Below are 23,620 nucleotides of genomic sequence, written 5' to 3'. Positions count from 1 at the left end.
TAAAAGTCTGAACTATTACAATATATCATTATTTAACCCGTACGGTGAACGCCATAAAAAAAAAAAATTGTAAACGCCAGAATGTCTATTTTTTGGTCACCTCATCTCCCACAAAAAAATGAAATAAAAAGTTATCAAACTGTCGCATTTACACCAAAATGGTATTATTAAAAACTACGGCTTATCCCGCAAAAAATAAGCCCTCACACCACTTAATTGACGGAAAAATTAAAAAGTTGTGGCTCTCGGAATTTGGTGACGCAAAATAAATGTTGTTTTTTACACTTCGTTTTTTCCTTGTAAAAGTAGTAAAATATAGAAAAAACTATACATATTTGGTATCACCGTAATCGTACTGACCCGCAGAATAAGGGTATGTTCACACGGCCTATTTACGGACGTAATTCGGGCGTTTTTGCCCCGAATTACGTCTGAAAATAGCGCCTCAATAGCGCTGACAAACATCTGCCCATTGAAAGCAATGGGCAGACGTTTGTCTGTTCACACGAGGCGTAAATTTACGCGCCGCTGTCAAATGACGGCGCGTAAATAGACGCCCGCGTCAAAGAAGTGACCTGTCACTTCTTTGGCCGTAATTGGAGCCGTTATTCATTGACTCCAATGAATAGCAGCGCTAATTACGGCCGTAATAGACGCGGCGTTCAAGCGCCTGCACATGCCGGTACGGCTGAAATTACGGGGATGTTTTCAGGCTGAAACATCCCCGTAATTTCAGCCGTAACGGACGCCCTCGTGTGAACATACCCTAAGGCTGGGTTCACACGACCTATTTTCAGACGTAAACGAGGCGTATTATGCCTCGTTTTACGTCTGAAAATACGGCTACAATACGTCGGCAAACATCTGCCCATTCATTTGAATGGGTTTGCCGACGTACTGTGCAGACGACCTGTTATTTACGCGTCGTTTGACAGCTGTCAAACGACGACGCGTAAAAATACAGCCTCGTCAAAAGAAGTGCAGGACACTTCTTTGGACGTTTTTGGAGCTGTTTTCTCATAGACTCCAATGAAAACAGCTCCAAAAACGGACGTAAAAAACGCCGCGAAAAACGCCGCGAAAAATGTGAGTTGGTCAAAAAACGTCTGAAAAGCAGGGTCTGTTTTCCCTTGAAAACAGCTCTGGATTTTCAGACGTTTTTGTTGACTACGTGTGCACATACCCTAAAGTTAACCTGTTGTTTTAATTGCACAGTGAATTCCGTAAAAACAGCGCGCAAAAAACCATGGAGGAATCTGTTTTTTTTTTCATTTTCTACCCCACAAATAATTTTTTTCCCGTTTCCTAGTAAATTATATGCCACAATAAATGATGCTACGAAAAACTAGAACTTGTCCCGCAAAAATCAAGCCCTCATAGGACTATATCGATGGAAATATAAAGACGTTATGGCTTTTGGAAGGTGGGGAGGAAAAAACGAAAATTTATGAAAGTTGTTTCGGGAAGGGGTTAAAAAACGTTTGAAAATCAGGAGCTTTTTTCCCTTGAAAACAGCTCCGTATTTTCAGACGTTTTTATTATAGCGTGTGAACATACCCTTAGGGTTCATTAAACCATTGCTAATGAGGTGCTTTTGAAACCGCATTAAAACGCAAAAATACTGATGAAAATACTGGCGTGTGAAAGCAGACAAGTGTAAGCTAAGGGCAGAAGCCCACCTCCTGGCAGCAGCGAGAGGCGTGGTCATTGCATACAAGGGAGGCGGAGCTCTGTGGGAGCCTGAACTAGGAAACACTCGCTGTGCTGCCTGCGTGAGAGGTGACTGGAGCAGACAGAGCAGCATGAGACTCCTCAGCAGTCTATGGAGGATTAGCAGGATCTCTGTCCTGACTGTGAGTAACACAAGGACCTGCCGGCTCCCGTGCACGACACAATGTAATGTAATGCATGCTGCTACCACTGCACAGGCTTTACAGCTAACCCCGTGACTATGCTTACCAGTGTCTTACAGTTACCATTTAGGAAATGTTGGTGAGGGCACAGTAGTGATCAAGAACAGAACATGCATGTATTGTAATATTACTGCAACGCTTTATTACAACCCATGTTACTTTACATAGGATACAAAGGGAAGCGTACTGCATTTTGAAGTGTATAGTGAGACTTCCTGTACTGTAAGGATATGTTCACACGTACACGTCCGATACCCTGGAATTACGGAGCTGTTTTCAGGAGAAAACAGCTCCTGAATTTCAGCCGTAATGGCATGTTGCAGGCGTTTTTCGCATCGTCCATTACGGACGTAATTGGAGCTGTTTTTCTATGGAGTCAATGGGAAACGGCTCCAATTACGTCCCAAGAAGTGACAGACACTTCTTTGACGCGGGCGTCTTTTTTACGCGCCGACTTTTGACAGTGGCGCGTAAAAAAAATGACCGTCGGCACAGAACATCGTAAAACCCATTCAGATGAATGGGCGGATGTTTGCCGACGCTTTGGAGCCGTATTTTCGGACGTAATTCGAGGCTAAAATGCCAGAATTATGTCCGTAAATAGGGTGTGTGAACCCAGCCCAAGGGTATGTTCACACACTGTGTCTTCAGGCGTTTTTCTTCAGTTGAAAAAACAGAAGCTGAATGCCTCCAAACATCTGCCCATTCATTTCAATGAGAAAAACAGCATTTTGTTCAGACGGGGCGTTTTTTTTTATGCGGCCGTTTGAAAAAAAATGTCACTTAAAAAGAAGTGCATGTCACTTCTTGGGCCATTTTTCATTGTGTCAATAGAAAAACAGCCCTAAAAAAACGCATCAAAAAACGTTTGCTTTAAAAACGTCTGAAAATAAAGGGCTCCGTATTTTACAGCCGTTTTTACTTTAGCGTGTGAACATAGCCGAACAGGTAAAGCAGTCCGGTAAAATTCCTTTAGTCCAGCATCCTATGGTTTTTCTAAAAATTCGAATAGTCCAGAACTTGCTTCTGTCAGTGAACTACAAGATAATCTGAAATCTCGCAAGACCAGGAGCAGAAGATTTGTTAGGCAGTCGTTCCTAGAGGTATATCTGGTTGTATAATTTTGTATTATCATACCCAACACAGATTATCAATTAATGTCCATAAAAGTTGAACCAAAAATCACCTATAGCTAAATGTAATTGAATGAAAATGTAATTGGTGTATAATGCGGCACCAAAAGCTTGGCAATTAGGAGTGCACAGCCGTGTAGGATCTGGCTCAAAATCCACCTCGATATGAAATAAGAAAAGGCGGCACTCCCAAAACAGTGGAAAAAACACTGGTTTATTCACCAATTCACATGCGACATTTCAGCCCACCATCTTGGTCTTGAAATGTATAAAATAAAAATAATATATATATATATATATATATATATATATATATACTCAATCGAGGAAGCAGCAGTTGTCGCTATATATCTGCAAATGATCACATTTTCAAGCCCCTAGCTCCAATCTCCGGCATGTGGAAGGGGCATAAAAGCCAGATTGAAAGCAAAGGTTTTATAGCCACATGACACCTCAAAAATCGGATCAAGTGGTGTGGGATGATTGTGCGATGCCTCCTGTTCATCGACGTGCCAGTTATCACTTGTCCCAAACTGAGAGGGACAGAGTGCTTGAATGGAAAGACGTTGGTTTGTCACTCCGGCAGATTGCTACGTGTCTAGGCAGAGATGACACCACTGTTCAACATTGCGTGTCCCGGAGGTTGGGAGAACAACTAATGGGAATGACCGTTTGAGGTGCGCGGAGGTGAACCCCTGCACGGAAAGATCATCTGATCGGAAGAATAGCGAGTAGTGATCCATTCTGTACTGCAAGTGAAATTGGACGTCACATACTAGGGCGACAGCCAGTGTCGACGCAAAGACATTGGGCTATGAGCCAGACGTCCACCTACAGGTGACACGCCCACCGTCCTCAAAGGCTATCATGGTGCACTATCCTCTTCAGTGATAAATCCCGCTTTTGTCTCTGATGCAATGATAGCCGGAGATTGGTCTGGAGACCATGTGGAGCAATGCTATGAAGGGGCCTTCACAAGGGAACATGTGAAAGAAAAAAGAAGAGGACAAACGGCGCTCCTCTAAGGTAATACTGTTTAGAAATTGTGTAAAGAGCAGTACATAGTGAGCTGGTTTACTCACCTAGTATTGTGCAAGTGTAGGCACAACACTACTTCTTTGCAGTGATGACGGTGATGATCTCTCTTTAGGTGCCGGCTGCCACTCGCTGCTAGCCCATGGGTGAAAACCACTCAGCCCGGGGAAAAGGAATCGAGTAGAAGGGAGAAAAATTGCAGCATTCGGGACAGGGCGCCTGGCAGGTTATTATTCAATGGAGGTATATTACTTTGGTATACGTATTTTGTCACGCACTACACGTTTCAGGACCGGAGAGGTCCCTTCCTCAGGCTTATACAATGATACACAAAATGAGGCATCCTTTTATACATACAAAAGACTGGGAAACAAAGGATACGTTTTTTCCAGGTAACAGTTACAATTTATAACTTCCATTATCATGCAGAGGGATATCACTACACATTGCTGTTGTTTCTTCACTGACCATTGACGTCAGCAAATTGGGAAATCCTCACTCCTCCCATTTTTTCCAAAATGAAGTGTAACTGTTACCCGGAAAAAACGTATCCTTTGTTTCCCGGTCTTTTGTGTATCTATAAAAGAATGTCTCATTTTGTGTATCATTGTATAAGCCTGAGGAAGGGATCTGTCCGGTCCTGAAACGTGTAGTGTGTGACAATAAAACACGTATACCAAAGTAATATACCTCCATTGAATAATTACCTGCCAGGTGCCGTGTCCCAAATACTGCAATTTTTCTCCCTTCTGCTTGATTTACAAGGGAACGTCACACTGGTCCTACTCCCGGGATTATGGTGTGGGGTGGCATGGTCTATGGTAGCCGGACCCCTCTAGTCTTCATTTCAGGTACACTTACATTGATTTGGTCGTGGAACCAGAGATACGGCCATTTCTCCAAAGTGTCCCAGAAGCCGTTTTTCTACAGGACAATGACGGGCCACATGTTGCTCATGCTACTGTGAGCAGCCTGCATGGCCTAAACATGCTACCATGGCCTGCAGCGTCTCTGGAATGGTTTCCCATCGAGCACATCTGGAACGTCATTGTTCAGCAATTGCAAAAGTGAGAAGCCAGCAACCAATCCTGATGATTTGCCTGCCCAAGTGCATTCAGCATGGCATAACATTCCTCAGACAACCATTAATAACCCCATAGATAGCATGGCAAAACGTGTGTGTATTTCTGCGCGTGGCGATCATACTCTATACTGAATAAATCAAGATGTTTGGAATATTTTTTGTTTCCATTTCCTTTATCATTTGCATATCATTAACATGTCTATTGATCCTGCAATTGCCACAATTCCAAAACCTTTCCTTCTTCGTTTTGCAACTTCAAGTGTGTGTGTGTGTCTTATGCCAGACACTTTGCTCCTAAAACGGTCATTCACAATGCTATCATTAGGCCACTTTTGCACCATGTATTTTGCATACGTATTTGTAACCCAAAACACGCAAGAGGTACAAATCTTCCCTTTATTATTCTTCTCCTACTCCTCCGTGTAGGTTCCACTTCTTGTTTTGGCTCCCAAATGTTGATGCAAAATACTGACGTGAAAGTGGCCTTACAGTACCAACCACAAATGCCCCATTCACCACCTACCCCAGTCCCTCTGATTCTTTCCTAAACTCAGGATCTGAGAATACCTACCAGATTTTTCTTCATTGCTGTTCTCCTGCAGATTGACCATTCAGTGGTATAGGAGAAAGACTTTCCCTCCTAGCAGATGCGATCGTTTCTCCTGGGACCAAGCTTTTTGTTACCTGTGCGCCAATTTTTTTTCTAGTTTATTTAAACACGGCAGTGCAAAAAAATTTACTCACCACTCCGCTTCCCCACCCCCCCCCCCCCCCCCCGACTCTGACAGCAGGTCGTGGCGCATGCAATGTCCTGACAACAGGGCCTTATATGCAACACTCAATGTCCTAAGTGCTGCATCACATAGAACGTTGTGACGCTGCCCGGCAACAAGCTCACTGTAAATTGATGTGAATGGGAGAGAAAGGCTTAATTACCTGTGCTTTGTCGCTAAGTGCGTGTCGGCGATTCACAGTGAGCAAGTAGAAATGAAGGGAAAGCAGCGATCGTATGCACCCACTTCAATACAGCTGATCAGCGGGGGTCCCGGGAGACTGACCCCTACCCATCAGCTATTGATGGCCTATCCTGAGGATAGGCCATCAATTTTTACTGGCTGGAAAACCCCTAAAACTCCCAGTACTCATTGCGACAACTATGGTGTATAAACAAAGAGAGGGGAGGGGGCGATTGCGGTGTCTGACAATTTTATAGTGACAGCCCAAGGTCTAACAGAGATCATCAGGCCTATCCTGTCATAATGCCATTTTGGAATTTGTTGAGCTGAGTTCACACTACTGCCAGTGGCTCATTTCGGAGCCTACGTTGGCAGTCCTGTCATATTTGACAGGAAGAACAGCGCAGTGTGCAGCGCTATTCTTACTGTCAAAATAACGTACACCATGGCAGAACCCTGACAAACCCATTATAGTCAATGGGGTTTGTTGGACGCCGTTGGTGTCCATCGTGTGACGTTATAACGGAAACCATGACAGCGATGGGAACAGAGACTTCGTTCATTTTTACACACTATTCACTTCAGGTTCGTGTTCTTTGAACTTTTGTTACCTATCCTGAAAATGTACGGAGTTCTTCAGTAGACAACTCTTTCTACTAATATTTGTCTATAGAACTTGCAAGGCTGTTGGCTTGATTTTATGCACCTAGCAGTGGGAGTTGTTGAACCCACCAATCAGAAAAGGGGGGCTGCATCAAATTCCATATTACATAGCTATTCTCCCCTAGAAGCATTGCTGGCAGGGATGAACTGCTCCATAATATGGTGCCATACAGAGGCACCATATGGCAACATCCAGAGTGGGACTCCATACATGCTCCGTGCACACAGCTCTGTAAGCTTATGTAAATAAGGTCTTCATTTTTGTTTATTCGAGTAACCGAATACTCATTACAGCAGATCTGTCATCCTACTATGCTGCCCTGTTTAAAAAGAATATGAAAAATGTGTCCTCTGTGTTCTAGAACTTCTCAGGCAATCTTTCCCATGGAATTTGGAGATCTCGAGTTGTTTCAGGAGGACGATATGGATATGGGACACAATCTGAAGGACCTAGACAAATCAGTCGCTATCCTGTACCGTACAAAAAAGACTTGCCATATGATATAGTGGAATTAATGGAAGAGATAGAGAGAAAGGTAATTATACACAGAAGCACTATGGGGGGGGGGGGGGGATTTATTAACCTCTCTATGATAAGATTTCTAATGTGGAAAAGGTCCAAAACTTTTCGGCCGATTATGCTTCTCATCGCACGTTTAAAAAAGTGGGCAGGTCCATCAGCGGGACGTCAAATTTATGCCAGAAACTGGCCTAAATTATAGTGTAAATCTGTGCCCGCTCCAATGTCAGTTGAAAAGTGCACCTAGTGCTGTCATCTACTGCAGCATTGAGAATCAATCACACACTTTAACGATTCAAAGGCTATGTATAACTTTGCAACCATTATTTTTCTTGCGTTAATGCAACAAAGATTAAAAATAAAGCAACTTTGCAAATAGACTTGACAAAAATCTACCATTTTGTATCTTATGCAAACCAATGCGTCTCCATGGTAACAGACCACAAATAACCTGTGTAGTCTGTTCCAGCAAACATTATTTATTTTTTTTAAAACTTAATTAAAAAAATCAATGCAAGCTAAAGAAAGCAAAGTTATTCAATATTTTATGTAGATTTAGAATATAATATAGAAGTGCAGCTATGCCTTAAAATATTCTGGTAAGGTCTCTAGAAATGCATGATGCAATGTATGCTGCATTGTATATTTACACATTTTATTCTTCTCTTCAGGGTGGTTTTTTGCCAAATGTTTTTAAAGTAATGGCACACCGACCCGATGAGTTCAGAGCATTTTTTGCTTATTATGACATCCTTATGAACAAGGAAAGCGGTAAATACATTTATGTGATTTAGTCTCTGTAAATCTGGGTATATACACAGCAATATTCACTATGACCCAACTTGAAAGTGATTGATCCTAATGATTGTTGTTGTGTGGTAATGGATGATTGAATCCATTTAAGGCTGGATTCACACGAGCACATTACGTCCGTAATCGACGGAACGTATTTCAGCCACAAGTCCCAGACCGAACTCGCTGCAGGGAGCCGGGCTCCTAGCATCATAGTTCTCTCTGATGCTAGGAGTCCCTGCCTCGCTGCGGGACAACTGTCCTGTACTATAATCATGTTTTCAGTACGGGACAGTAGTTCCACGGAGAGGCAGGGACTCCTAGCATCGTACATATTTATGATGCTAGGAACCCGGCTCCCTGAACTGTGTTCGGTCCGAGACTTGCGGCCGAAATACGTTCCGTCCATTACGGACGTAATGTGCTCGTGTGAATCCAGCCTTAGACTTCTGTCAAGCCAGCCTAATACAGTTTACCTTGCTTGTGTTTTCTTTTTATTTGTCCATTATGTATATGCATGTCAGTACAAATACGCATTTTAAACCTATATCTCCTTGTTCTCACCGGAGCTTTCAGTTTAATTTTCCTATTCCAAGCAGAGATATGCATTTACAATTTCTGGCTGTTTTCATGTCAATTAGAAAGAAAAATAAAAAACATCAAAAGTTCAATCTGCCAGATATCTCATGGATGATGACGGTCTATAAAAAAATGTGACTATACTTGCAACACCTCCCTTCGTGTCCCAATCCTAGAATTAGGCATGGCTATGTGTGTCCAGCTTAAAGGGAACCGGTCACCAGCATTTCACCTATTAAACCAGCAATACCTGGTGGAAGTGGGTGAAAAATCATTTCTATATAACCTATAATTATCTTCTTAGTCTGCTCTGTAATTTAGTATTCAGTTTTTTAGTGTTCCTGCGCTGTATGCTAATGAGCTTAAGGCTACATTTAAACGAGCGTCTGCGACCTCGGACGTGAAAAACTAACGTTTTTCACGTCCGAGTTGCACCCGTGTGGGACTCGTTGTCATGGATGCCCCATAGACTAGAGTCTATGGAGGGGATGTGTGGCACGCAGTAAAATAGGACATGTCCTATATTTTCACGGACCTTTCACACGCTCTGTTACAACAACGGTCGTGTGACTGGCCCCATTGAAATACACGAGTCTGTGTGGCAGACGTTGTTTTAACGCCCTTCACACGGACGTGATTCACGCTCGTCTGAATGAGCCCTAAGAGTCATATCTTCATTCCTCAAGCCTTTCCGAGTTTACCCCGCCTCCTTACTTTTGAGTGATAGCTTACTTTTGATTGACAGCATTCAGGGTGGGCCAGTTTTTCGGCGGAGGGTGGGCATAAGCAGAGGAACGAACGAGACTACCGGATTATTATTATAAAAGACGCAAGATGTTTGCAGACCGTTATTTACGGTCAGAGGAGGAGTTTAGAAGAGGGGAGAACGTCAATGGACAGCGGCCAGCGAGGGACAAGTAAAGTTCAATAGGAGAAATGCTGGTGACAGGTTCCCTTTAAAGAGGCTCTGTCACCAAATTTTGCAGCCCCTATCTGCTATTGCAGCAGATAGGCGCTGCAATGTAGATTACAGTAACGTTTTTATTTTTAAAAAACGAGCATTTTTGGCCAAGTTATGACCATTTTTGTAGTTATGCAAATGAGGCTTGCAAAAGTCCAATTGGGTGTGTTTAAAAGTAAAAGTCCAAGTGGGCGTGTATTATGTGCGTACATCGGGGCGTTTTTAATACTTTTACTAGCTGGGCGCTCTGACGAGAAGTATCATCCACTTCTCTTCAGAACGCCCAGCTTCTGGCAGATCACGCTGTGACGTCACTCACAGGTCCTGCATCGTGTCAGACGAGCGAGGACACATCGGCACCAGAGGCTTCAGTTGATTCTGCAGCAGCATCGGCGTTAGCAGGTAAGTCGATGTAGCTACTTAACTGCAAACGCTGATGCTGCCGCAAAATCATCTGTAGCCTCTGGTGCCGATGTGTCCCCGCTCGTCTGACACGATGCAGGACCTGTGAGTGACGACACAGCGTGATCTCTGGAGAACACGGCTGTGTCTGCACTGCCAGAAGCTGGGCGTTCTGAAGAGAAGTGGATGATACTTCTCATCAGAACGGCCAGCTAGTAAAAGTATTAAAAACGCCCCGATGTACGCACATAATACACGCCCACTTGGACTTTTGCAAGCCTCATTTGCATAACTACAAAAATGGTCATAACTTGGCCAAAAATGCTCGTTTTTAAAAAATAAAAACGTTACTGTAATCTACATTGCAGCGCCTATCTGCTGCAATAGCAGATAGGGACTGCAAAATCTGGTGACAGAGCCTCTTTAAGTTTTACATACAGTACTTTATTGTGGTATCTAGTTAAATTTGATTCAATAAAAATCTCCCTAGAGTTACACTGCCCCAAAATAATAAAATATAAGCAGTATAGTCCTGACTCTACTGCTCCGGACATACCATCATCAGCCTTGAAGAAATATTTCTCCAGGGAAGATGACGGCCAGTCTTAAGCAGTGTAGTCAGGAACATACATCTTAAAGGGGATGTACTAGAATCGACAATTATCACCTATCCACAGGTATTGTATTATCGCCCTGGGCCCAACTGCTGGTACCCCCACTGATCGCAGGAACGGGGGTCCCGTTCCTACTCACTGCTCAACCGTAGTGAAGAGGACATTTGAATGGAGCGGTGGTCAAGCATGCACGCTTCCGTTACATTCAGGCCGGATTCACACGAGTGTGTGCGTTTTGCGTGCGCAAAAGACACTTAACAGCTCCGTGTGTCATCACCATATGATGCGCGGCTGCGTGATTTTTGAGCAGCCACCATCATTATGACACTGTTTGTAAACAGAAAAGCACGTGGTGCTTTTCTTTTGTCAATCATACTTTTGACTGCTGTTGCGCGAATCACGCGCGTCCCACGGAAGTGCTTCCGTGTGGTGCGTGTGATTTTCATGCACCCATTGACTTCAATGGGTGCGTGATGCGCGAGAAACTCAGAAATATAGGACATGTCGTGAGTTTTACGCAGCGGACACCCGCTGCGTAAAAATCAGACTGTCTGCACGGCCCCATAGACTAATATAGGTCCATGCGAGGCTCGTGAAAATCATGCGCTTTGCACGGACGTATATCACGATCGTCTGAATAAGCCCTCAAAGTGTATGGGAATGACGGAAGCTCTGTACTCAGCTGTTTCCATCAGTCACATGGACGTTCCCATCTGCCTCCCTACAACGTGATCGCTGTCTGCCGATTTTTTTTTTTTGATTTTTTTTTTTGTTTCGTTTTTATAAATATTTTATTGTTACCATCTATTGAAGTACAAAAGATAATAAATTTTTTCATATTACATACACTACCGTTCAAAAGTTTGGGGTCACCCAGACAATTTTGTGTTTTCTATGAAAACTCACACTTATATTTATCAAATGAGTTGCAAAATGACAAGAAAATATAGTCAAGACATTGACAAGGTTAGAAATAATGATTTTTATTTCAAATAATAATTTTCTCCTTCAAACTTTGCTTTCGTCAAAGAATGCTCCATTTGCAGCAATTACAGCATTGCAGACCTTTGGCATTCTAGCTGTTAATTTGCTGAGGTAATCGGGAGAAATTTCACCCCATGCTTCCGGAAGCCCCTCCCACAAGTTGGATTGGCTTGATGGGCACTTCTTGCGTACCATACGGTCAAGCTGCTCCCACAACAGCTCTATGGGGTTGAGATCTGGTGACTGCGCTGGCCACTCCATTACAGATAGAATACCAGCTGCCTGCTTCTTCCCTAAATAGTTCTTGCATAATTTGGAGGTGTGCTTTGCGTCATTGTCCTGTTGTAGGATGAAATTGGCTCCAATCAAGCGCTGTCCACAGGGTATGGTATGGCGTTGCAAAATGGAGTGATAGCCTTCCTTATTCAAAATCCCTTTTACCTTGTACAAATCTCCCACATTACCAGCACCAAAGCAACCCCAGACCATCACATTACCTCCACCATGCTTAACAGATGGCGTCAGGCACTCTTCCAGCATCTTTTCAGTTGTTCTGCATCTCACAAATGTTCTTCTGTGTGATCCAAACACCTCAAACTTCGATTCGTCTGTCCATAACACTTTTTTCCAATCTTCCTCTGTCCAATGTCTGTGTGCTTTTGCCCATATTAATATTTTCCTATTATTAGCCAGTCTCAGATATGGCTTTTTCTTTGCCACTCTGTCCTGAAGGCCAGCATCCCGGAGTCGCCTCTTCACTTTAGACGTTGACACTGGCGGTTTGCGGGTACTATTTAATGAAGCTGCCAGTTGAGGACCTGTGAGGCGTCTATTTCTCAAACTAGAGACTCTATTGTACTTGTCTTGTTGTGCAGCGGGGCCTCCCACTTCTCTTTCTACTCTTATTAGAGCCTGTTTGTGCTGTCCTCTGAAGGGAGTAGTACACACCGTTGTAGGAAATCTTCAGTTCCTTGGCAATTTCTCGCATGGAATAGCCTTCATTTCTAAGAACAAGAATAGACTGTCGAGTTTCACATGAAAGCTCTCTTTTTCTAGCCATTGTGAGTTTAATCGAACTCACAAATGTAATGCTCCAGATTCTCAACTAGCTCAAAGGAAGGTCAGTTTTATAGCTCCTCTAAACAGCAAAACTGTTTACAGCGGTGCTAATATAATTGCACAAGGGTTTTCAAGTGTTTTCTAATCATCCATTAGCCTTCTAACACAGTTAGCAAACACAATATACCATTAGAACACTGGAGTGATGGTTGCTGGAAATGGGCCTCTATACACCTATGTAGATATTGCATTAAAAACCAGACGTTTGCAGATAGAATAGTCATTTAGTACATTAACAATGTATAGAGTGTATTCCTTATTAATTTAATGTTATCTTCATTGAAAAAAACTGTGCTTTTCTTTAAAAAATAAGGAAATTTCTAAGTGACCCTAAACTTTAGAACGGTAGTGTATATAATTTATAACTCGATAAATGAAGGCCCCCAGGTCTTTCATCTTTGTACTCATAGCATGGCTTCTTAGGAGACTGCCAAAATCCCGATATACTGCAATACATTAGTATTGCAGCATATAGTGCAAGCGATCCAAGGTTCCAGTCCCCTAGGGGGACTTATAAAAAATGTAAAAAAAAGGGAAAAATACAGTTAAATCGTATCGAGCCGTATAATAAAGTTAACATGTCGTTTTCAGTTTCCCAGTACATTTTATGGCACATTAAATAATGCTGTGAAAAACAACGACTCGTCCAGCAAAAAACAAGCCCTCATACGGCTGTATGGAAAAATAAAAAAGTTATGACTTTTGGAAGGCGGGGAAGAAAAAACAAAACGGAAAATCTAAAAATTGGCTGCGTCTCCAAGGGGTTAATGATGAACCCGATGTTAATGTACAGATTCTGTAAAATGTATGTATTTTTTGTAGGAAATCTATCCAAAGCTGACAAGGAGCTGATAATTGTAGCTACCAGTGCAAACAACAAGTGTCCTTATTGTGTAACTGCCCATAGTGCGTTACACAGAATATATTCTAAGAAGAAGACATTGGCTGACCAGGTACATTTTTTTTTATAACTTGCTTCCTAAAATGACATAATTTGGTCTTTATATCAGCTCTTACTGCTTGCTACCAATGGTGTTCAAAAACGTGAGTGCTGAAGTGATGGAATTCCTCTTGAAATGATAATTTAGTTTTAGGATCAGTGTTTCACTATACAAAAACGTACCCACTATGTAGAGTTCTCAGCAGTACTGCTGGCCCGTTTTCCCCAGATCAGCACAACCAAGAAGCCAACATGAAGTAGTATAATGATGAGTATAAATAGGAACCATGAACCAAAGTATATAATTTTACAGACGATGGAGCTCAATACCACACTCAGCCTTGCAGACTCCTTGGTGGTCATGTTCCGGAAGAAGCAAAAAAATTCTATGTTGTGGGACCCCAAGTGTGGTGGATCAACCCTACATTGGGCAGAAGCTATATTTTTCTTTTTGTCCAGAGTTTATCTTTTATTCTTTCATACTTTTGGAAGTAGCACATTGCATCTAAGGGCCTGTTCACATCACCATTCATGTCCGTTCCGGGGTTCCGTCTGAGGTTTGAACCCCGCAACGGAAAGTGAAAGCACAGCTTTGCTATCAATGGTGACGGAAACATCGCTAATGGTTTCAGTTAGTCACCGTTTCGGCAGGTTTCTGGGTTTCTGACGGAATCAATAGCTGAGTCGACTGCGCTATTGATTCCGTCGGAAAACCGGAAACCTGCCGGAACGGTGACGAACTGAAACCATTAGCGATGTTTCCGTCACCATTGAGATCAATGGTGACTGACACGGAAGCTGTGCTTTCACTTTCCATTGCGGGGTTCACCCGACGGAAACCTCAGACGGAACCCCGGAACGGAAATGAACGGTGATGTGAACAAGGCCCTAAGACGGGTAAACGTGTTAATGTTTGCTTCATTCAGCTCGGTCTGGATGAGGTTGAACTTTCTAATTGGTTGGTTTGAGGGTTCCAGGGCCAGTTAGAGGTCAGTTTTCGATTTTAAGGTATGTTCACATGCAGCAGATTTGTTGCAAAAATTTCTACACGTTAAAGTCTGTTCTATACATCTGAATGTTGGCTTGTTCTGCAGCATATGCATAGATTTTAGTAAACCCCATTCAGATGTATGGAACAGTAACAGAAATTTTTACAACTCTGCTGCATGTGAACATACACTTAGGTATCCAAGATATACACCCAGACCCTTTGTAGAAATTATGTGGGTTGTTAGCTGATGTATTACTGTACTGGATGTTATTGTTCTCATTAAATGGTGTTTATTTAGGTTATTGTCAATCCTGAGCTAGCAGATCTCAGCCCTAGAGATCGTGCCATGCTGGAGTTTGCGTTAGCAGTTGCCAAACCAGAGAATATAACGGAGGAGCATTTTGGCAAATTGAAGGAACATGGTTTTGATCGTGAAGATGCCTGGGATATTGCTATGGTCACTGCATTTTTTGCCATGGCTAACCGAATCGCTCATCTAACCGATATGCGACCAAATGAAGAGTTCTACATACTCGGGAGACTTCCTAAGGAAAAATTTGAGGAATCAAAATAAGATGTTACAAAACAGCTTCAAGTTATGAGGGCAAGTGACCTTTGCCTTGTATGAATTCATTGGTAAAGTGTTATTGCTCAGGTATGGGCTAATCTAAAAAAAAAATCACACATTCATATCTGTACATTTTTGTACTAGGACTCAAATTCAATAGTCTGTTTGAATATCAAAATATATCTGTTGTATCTTACAAAAATAATTTAGATTTTCCTTTTCTACTCTAATTCATTAGATAAATGTACAGGACTCTACATGCAAATCCAAATAAATGAGATCGTTTTAGATATTGTTTCTTAGACAAAGTTTTTCTGTTACAACACTATGGCGAAAGGTCAATAACTTTATAATGCAATTGTTTTTTATGGTCCCCACCTCAGCAGTGGAAATGTATACTTATCATCCATTAAAATGAATGGCCAACCATATAACATGCCGTTCTAGCTCATATTGGGGAGTCCCAAAAGTTGGGTCTCCCCTACGGTATCCATATGCCCTATTAGAAGACGTCCTGGGTTACAACGAACAGCTGTATGAATGAGTATTTCCACGCAAACCCCAGGTTTTGTAGTGATTAACTTTTTTTTTTTTGTACTCCATTGCTGCTGCCATTTTTTCAGAAGTGACAACTATATTGACCTCCATAACGTTTGTCACTTTTGCGCCATGTTTATTAAAACCGAGTTCTACAACTTTTTTTTTTTTTTTGTGTTTTTTGGATTTATTTTCAGATGCTGGATATAATGTCTTCCCCCAAATAATATTTAAAAAAAAAAAACACTTGAACCGACTTTTGCGGATTAAAAACAACCATGGTCCAAACATTCCAATAAAGCTAGGTACATAAATAATAAAATGGTGCTAGTGAAATATATGAATACCGAAAACACACACAATAAAGTATGACAACCATTTCAGTAGGTTTCACTTTGGGATATATGCTGGGAAAGGGTTATACACGCACATATATTTGAAATTTGAAATCCAATAGAAAACCAATAGAAAATCGTTCCCACTGTAGCACATATAATTCTTTCATTACCACACACACACTTTTTTTGATGGTGGTTCAATAAAAACCTAAAACACTTCACTGCTGAAAAGTTTGGATTAGAAAAAAGTTACTGAAATTTCTAGTGGCATTATTCCACTTTCGGTATGTTTTTTGCTACGTTTTGTTTCTTTTATAACACTGGTACGATCTAATGATGGGGTCTGCATGACAGTGAGGACAACAGAAGAGCCAATATTGACCTAATATCTTCTGTAACAAACGACCTGTAATATTTGGGAGGCTCATAAAACCTGAATGTATTTTGAACTGTGGTGTATGTATGTGTTTATATAAGTGATTGTATACATAACTAATATAAAGAATCCGAATGTAGATGTCCATATCTTCTAGTAACAACTGTAGTATATTATTCATAAATAAAATATATTTCCAGTAAAATGCTCAAGCCTTGTACGGAGTTCTGTATGTTGTTTATTTTTTGCTTTCGCATGCAAGCCTATCTTAAAATCCCATTTCAAATGATTAGAATAACAATTCTTTTAAAAATTATTAAAAAATAAATAAATTAGAACATTTTGTCTCTGATCTCTCATGAAATGAGTACTAGCTACTAGAGCACCTTAGGCTTCGTTCACATCTGCGTCAGGGCTCCGTTCTGTCGGAACGGAGCACTGACTGACACAAACGGAAACCAAAGGTTGATTTTTCAATCGTGATGGATCCGGTGCCAATGGTTTCTATTTGTCTCAGTTGTGCAGGGGTTCCGTCGTTTTGACGGAATCAATAGCATAGTAGATTACGCTATTGCTTCCGTCAAAACGACGGAACCCCTGCACAGCTGAGACAAACAGAAACCATTGGCACTGGATCCGTCACCATTGAAATCAATGGTGATGGAAACGGAAACCTCTGGTTTCCATTTGTGTGAGTCAGGGCCCCGTTCCGACACAACCCTGATGCAGATGTGAATGAAGCCTAAGGGTATGTTCACACGGCCTATTTACGGACGTAAATCGGGCGTTTTTGCACCTAATTACGCCCGAAAATAGCGCCTCAATAGCGCTGACAAACATCTGCCCATTGAAAGCAATGTGCAGACGTTTGTCTGTTCACACGAGGCGTATATTTACGCGCCGCTGTCAAATGACGGCGCGTAAATAGACGCCCGCGTCAAAGAAGTGACCTGTCACTTCTTTGACCGTAAATAGAGCCGTTATTCATTGACTACAATGAATAGCAGCGCTAATTACGCCCGTAATTGACGCAGCGTTCAAGCGCCTGCACATGCCGGTACGGCTGAAATTACGGGGATGTTTTCAGGCTGAAACATCCCCGTAATTTCAGCCGTTACGGACGCCCTCGTGTGAACATACCCTAATGGGTGCGTTCACATATATCAGTTGCAGTCTCAAGTGATTACAACTAATGCAAAAATGTATCAGTTGCCGTCAGGCTTTTTTTTTACTACAAAACCATCAGTTTTTACCATCCGTTTTTACCACAATGGTCCACCAAAAAGGTAGTCTATGGTCTGACATTTTTGTAAGTGGTGCATAGTTTGTGATTGGATACATGATAGATTAGAGGTTGTGTACCATGTCAGGGCTCTCCTTCTCTGCTCCGGCTACACTGAAGTCTGACACACACACATTGTAATGTCACATGTGTCATATTCAGTGAAGCGCCAACAGAAATAGCCCAGAAGGCAGCTGCTGTCCACTGACCTCAGATCAAATCTTCGAAGCAGCCATGGGAGCCTGAAAAGATGGCAAACACTAGCCATAAATTCAGGGAGTATTTTCTGGCGCCTTTACAACTACCCAATACCAGCCTGCATCTCCTACCCACCCCAAACCACGCAGGGATTCACACAACCGGGTTCGAGTATCAGCTTTTAAAAACAGCCATCTAGGTCTGTTTTTTGATGGCTGTTTTGCATCCGTTCCATGTTTTCTGTGTTTGACAAATTTTTAAAAACAGATGAATTTCATGTGTAGATAATGAAACTGCCCTCTGTATATGGTGCCACACACCCCTGTATATAGTGCCACACATGCCCCTGTAGATAATGCCACAGTACCCCCTGTAGATGTCACACAGCCCCCGTAGATGGCCCCACACACACGCCCCTGTAGATAATGCTGCAGTGCCCTCTGTATATAATGCCACAGTACCCCCTGTAGATAGCGCCACACAGCCCCCCTGTAGATAGCGCCACACAGCGCCCCATGTAGATTGTGCCACCTAGTGCTCCATGTAGATTGTGCCCCATGTAGATTGTGCCACATAGCGCCTCCCCCATAGATGGCACCCCCTTCCCTTGTAGATCTCGCCATTGAAGCGCCCTCTAGCGGTGGAATCCCTTGCCAGAGCATTGCCGATGCTGTGGCCGGGGATTCGTTTTCGGAGGACCCCCCGCCCATATATGGACAGTGATGTCAGGGGTTACTCCCTGAACGGAATCCCCGGCCACAGCATTGCCGATGCTGTCCGGGGATTCCCTCATTGAGGACCCCCTGACCACATATGGACAGTGACTACTCCTTGAGCAGAATCCCCGTTGCAGACACTGGCTGGGGATTCCGCTCCAGGAGGAGCCCCTGACGTCAATGTCCATATATGGACCGTAACCTCGGGTTCCCTCTAGGAGCGGAATCTCCAGCCAGATAATCAGGAACGGGGATTCCGCTCAATCGGTAGCCACTAACGTCACTGTCCATATATGGACAGTAATGTCAAGGACTTCCCCGAACACAGCGCTTAAAGTAGCGCTGTGCCCGAGAATTCTCTGTGAGCGGAGGAGCTCCCTCTGCTCCTCCACTATGAACTCATTCTGAAGCAGGGACCTGATCATTCCTTGCTTCAGTATTAAGTTCAAGCTGAGGACGCAAACACAATAGACAGCGGGACACACCCCCTGGAATCGGGGACTGTCCCGCAGAATCCAGGACGGGTGGGAGGGTAGTCGTCAGGCTTCGCCTGGAGCGGAATCCCCGGCAATGCTATGACCGGGGATTCCGCTCCTAGCTCAGTCACCTTCCCGCCGGCAGCACCCAGCGTTCATCCGGACACAATTAAAATAGATAGGATACGGCGCTGGACCTCCCGGGGAGCCTGAACCAAAAACACTGCAGTAACGTTTTTGGATCCGGCTCCCAGGGAGGTCTGGCGCCACAACTGATGTCCCCTGTGCCAGAACAGATCCCATAGAAAGCTACGGGATCCGTTCTAGCATCAGTTTGCCTCCGGCTTCTCTTCAACACGCCGGAGGTAAACTGAAGCGGACGCCGGACATATGTGAACGGCCCCTTATGTAGACAACCTGTGCATTATGACTAGCACACTAGACCAGTTTCAGGCAGGTGTAATATGGCGGCATTTTAACATTACGGCCATATGGCCACAGGTATTTCCTGCAGTTCTACTGAACTGAATTTAGATAATCCTATAACAAAAATTCCTTATTTTGGGGCTGGATTTAAAATTTCAAATGTGGCACAATGCCTAGCACATGCTGAAGTGCATGGTGCATACAAATTGCCTATCCTCTATTGCATCACTCACTACAGAGTTCCAAACCGGCCTCCAGATGTGACATGAGCATAAGAACTGTGTGTCAGGAGCTTCATAAAATGGGTTTCCTTGGTCGAGCAGATGCACACAGGCCTAAATGCTATATAAACCTTTTGAAGGCTTTATTTTTTTTATATAATGTTTTATTTTAAACAAGTTTTGAATTGGGTTGCATTTAAAAAAAAAAAAAGCTTTTTGAGATACATCTGGATCCTGCATGTCAGAGATACGCAGGACAAGTGTTTACCAAACCTTCCAGTCTCGCCGACCTGACAGATTTGACTGTGACTGCAAGATACAGCTTTTATCTCAAAAAGTAAAAAAACAAACAAAAACAAAATAAAACAGAGATATATATATATATATATATATATATCTCCTTCAAAGGTATACATAGCCTTTAAGATTACCATACACAATGCCAAGCGTCATCTATTATAGCCGCAAAAGGAGACCCAACTCTATATTAACACCCTTTGTTTTGGAATGGGATGTCCAGCAATTTCATATACATTAGGTGTAATGATCAGGTGTCCACATACTTCTGGCCATTTAGTGTATATTTCCTTTAGAAAACAAACTCCATTTGAGAAATTGATTAATCTGAAAGCACCAAGATGTAAGGTTTCACAGCTTGTCAGCTCCACAGATATCAGCTCCTCCTTTTGATAAGCAATATATGGCCCTAACAATAACCAAAAATACAGCTACCCCACAAAAAAATATATATATATTTCCAGTTCCATTCTATTAATGGGGAAAAAAAAAAAAAACTATCTGTACCATTGTAAGGGTATGTTCACACGATGAGAGGCATTTACGTGTGAAAAGACAGACTGTTAACAGCTGCCTCGTTTCACACGTAAATGCTCCTCCTCGCATTTTGCGAGCCGTCTGAGACGCTCGTAAATCTTGAGCTGTGCTTCATTGAGTTCAATGAAGAACAGCTCAAATTACGTGGCAAAGAAGTGCCCTGCACTTCTTTGCCGAGGCAGTCCATTTACGCGTCGTCGTTTGACAGCTGTCAAACGACGATGCGTAAATTACAGGTCGTCTGCACAATACGTCGGCAAACCCATTCAAATGAATGGGCAGATGTTTGCCGACGTATTGTAGCCCTATTTTCAGACGTAAAACGAGGCATAATACGCCTCGTTTACGCCTGAAAAGAGGTAGTGTGAACCCAGCCTCAAGGTGCCGTCAAATTAGTCACACCATTAAAGCACTAATTCTGCTGTGTGCAAGTGCAGTGGCAAATAATATGGCACCTGAACAATGGTACCGTCATTTCCATACAGGGTGCGAAAATAACTAGAGCTTAGAGAATGTCCCAGATTTCACATTGCAAACTGCATACATTCTAAATAGATCTTAGACCTGATTGGACTGATGTACTTACTTTGAAAATCTGTGCCAGAATGGCTGTATAATCCTTTCTTAGTTTTCCTGCCTGGTATTAAAATAAGCATTTTACGAAACCAAATAAATGCATGAGATCGAGTATATGCATGATGTTATCTCAATCTCCGCCCACCTAGAGTTGACAAGCTCCTATCAGTGTTCCTCCTCCCCTGCATCATAATAAAATTTCGCACATGCTCAGTCCAAGCTGCATTTTACCTGGCTCTGCAGTGAGAGGGTCTGTCTTCCAGCTGCAGTTTTAGGGTATGTTCACACACACTATTTACGGACGTAATTCGGGCGTTTTAGCCCCGAATTACGTCCGAAAATTCGCCTCAATAGCGTTGGCAAACATCTGCCCATTCATTTGAATGGGTCTTACGATGTTCTGTTCAGACGGTCATTTTTTTTACACCCCGCTGTCAAAAGGCGGGGCGTAAAAAAGACGCCCGCGTCAAAGAAGTACCTGTCACTTCTTGGGACGTAATTGGAGCCGTTATTCATTGACTCCAATGAAAAGCAGCTCCAGTTACGTCCGTATTGGACGCGGCATTCAAGCGCCTGCACATTCCCTTATTGTGGAATTACACATTTCTAACTCAATCTGCTGCTTTCTTTTACTGCAGAGCCAGGAAGACTTCAACTTGTACTGAGCATGTGTGAGATTTCAGCATGGGGAGGAGGGACACTGATAGGAGCTTGTCAGCTCTAAGTGGGAGGAGATTGAGATTACATCATGCATATACTCGGACTCATAAAATGCTAATTTTAATATCAGGCAGGAAAACTTTAAGAAAGGATTATACAGCAATCGTACATACTTTGACAATCTGTGTAAATCAGTCTTACAAGGTCTACGAGATCTATTTAATAATGTATGCAGTTCGTATTGTAAAATCTAATGACCGATCCTCTCGAAGGGCTTTTCCGTACGTAGAATTGCTGCGTATTCTCTGTCCGAAATTGCGGACGGAAAATACGCAGAAGAATACAGTAGCAGCAAAGTGGGTGAGATTTAACAAAACTCATCCATATGCTGCGTAAAATTTCCAACCAGAAATTGACCTGCGGTGTGTGTATTTTTCGTACTGCTGCATGTCAATTCTTGCTGCGGAAAGTGGACTGAATTGCTGCTTTTTTCAGAGGAGATGTCACCATCTCCCAACATTGAAAAAAACGCACCAAAATCTGCACCATTTTCTGCAGGAAACTGCGGTTTTTCTGAAGCAGAAATCCTGCTAGTTTCTGCAGAAATTTTATGCAGAAATTAAGTTATGAGTGGACAAGCCCTTTCTCTTAAAGGGTTATTCCCAAGTTGATCAATGTAGCTAGGAAGCTTCCCCATGAAAAGTTAATACGTTTTCTAATTACCTGTCCGTCGTCCAGCGATGTCGTTTTCTTGGGATTCTTGCTTGAAGTTCACGTCCGTCCCTCTTTGTATCCTGCTCGTTGCCTAGGTTCCCGGCCACCGCTATTTACCTTTAGCGGTGGCCGCGCATGCGTAATGACTTCCTCTGCGTCCTGAGCAGAGGATGTCATTTACTCGTGAACGCGCATCTCGGCGCATGCGCAGGAGATGCCGAGGAAGACACCCGTCGCGTGGAGAAGTCTTGGCTCAAGTAAAGGTAAGTGTGTGTATATCTGTGTGTTTGTGTATATGTATCTGTGTATATGTGTGTGTGTTTGTGTATATATGGGTGTGTTTGTGTATATGTTTGTGTGTGTGTGTGTATATATATATATATATATATATATGGGTGTATTTGTGTGTATATTTTTGTGTGTGTGTGTGTGTGTTGGTGTGTTTATGGGTGTGTTTGTGTATATGTTTGTGTGTGTGTGTATATATATATATATATATATATATATATATATGGGTGTATTTGTGTTTGTGTGTATATTTTTGTGTGTGTGTGTGTTGGTGTATATCTTTGTGTTTGTGTGTTTGTGTGTGTTTGTGTATATATGGGTGTGTTTGTGTATATGTGTGTGTGTGTATATATATATATATATATATATATGGGTGTATTTGTGTTTGTATATTTTTGTGTGTGTGTGTGTGTGTGTGTTGGTGTATATCTTTGTGTTTGTGTGTTTATGTGTGTGTTTGTGTATATATGGGTGTGTTTGTGTATATGTTTGTGTGTACAGTGAAGGAAATAAGTATTTGATCCCTTGCTGATTTTGTACGTTTGCCCACTGTCAAAGACATGAACAGTCTAGAATTTTTAGGCTAGGTTAATTTTACCAGTGAGAGAGAGATTATATTAAAAAAAAAAAACAGAAAATCACATTGTCAAAATTATATATATTTATTTGCATTTTGCACAGAGAAATAAGTATTTGATCCCTTTGGCAAACAAGACTTAATACT

General features: G+C 42.4%; 1 protein-coding gene across 1 annotated transcript; it reads left to right on the top strand.

Moving 5' to 3' along the window:
* Positions 1-1,733: 1,733 nt before the first annotated feature.
* Positions 1,734-16,710, top strand: LOC142742057 (uncharacterized). Its single transcript, XM_075851468.1, has 5 exons — positions 1,734-1,853; positions 7,147-7,320; positions 7,976-8,075; positions 13,578-13,708; positions 14,985-16,710. The coding sequence occupies exons 1-5, from the start codon at positions 1,803-1,805 to the stop codon at positions 15,258-15,260; spliced, it is 732 nt and encodes a 243-aa protein (XP_075707583.1). The 5' UTR covers positions 1,734-1,802; the 3' UTR covers positions 15,261-16,710.
* The last annotated feature ends 6,910 nt before the right edge of the window (positions 16,711-23,620 follow it).

This window comes from Rhinoderma darwinii, chromosome 1, assembly GCF_050947455.1.
Source record: "Rhinoderma darwinii isolate aRhiDar2 chromosome 1, aRhiDar2.hap1, whole genome shotgun sequence".
NCBI lineage: Eukaryota > Metazoa > Chordata > Amphibia > Anura > Rhinodermatidae > Rhinoderma > Rhinoderma darwinii.
Note: the sequence above shows the minus strand (reverse complement) of the source record. Positions and strands in the feature narration are given on the sequence as shown.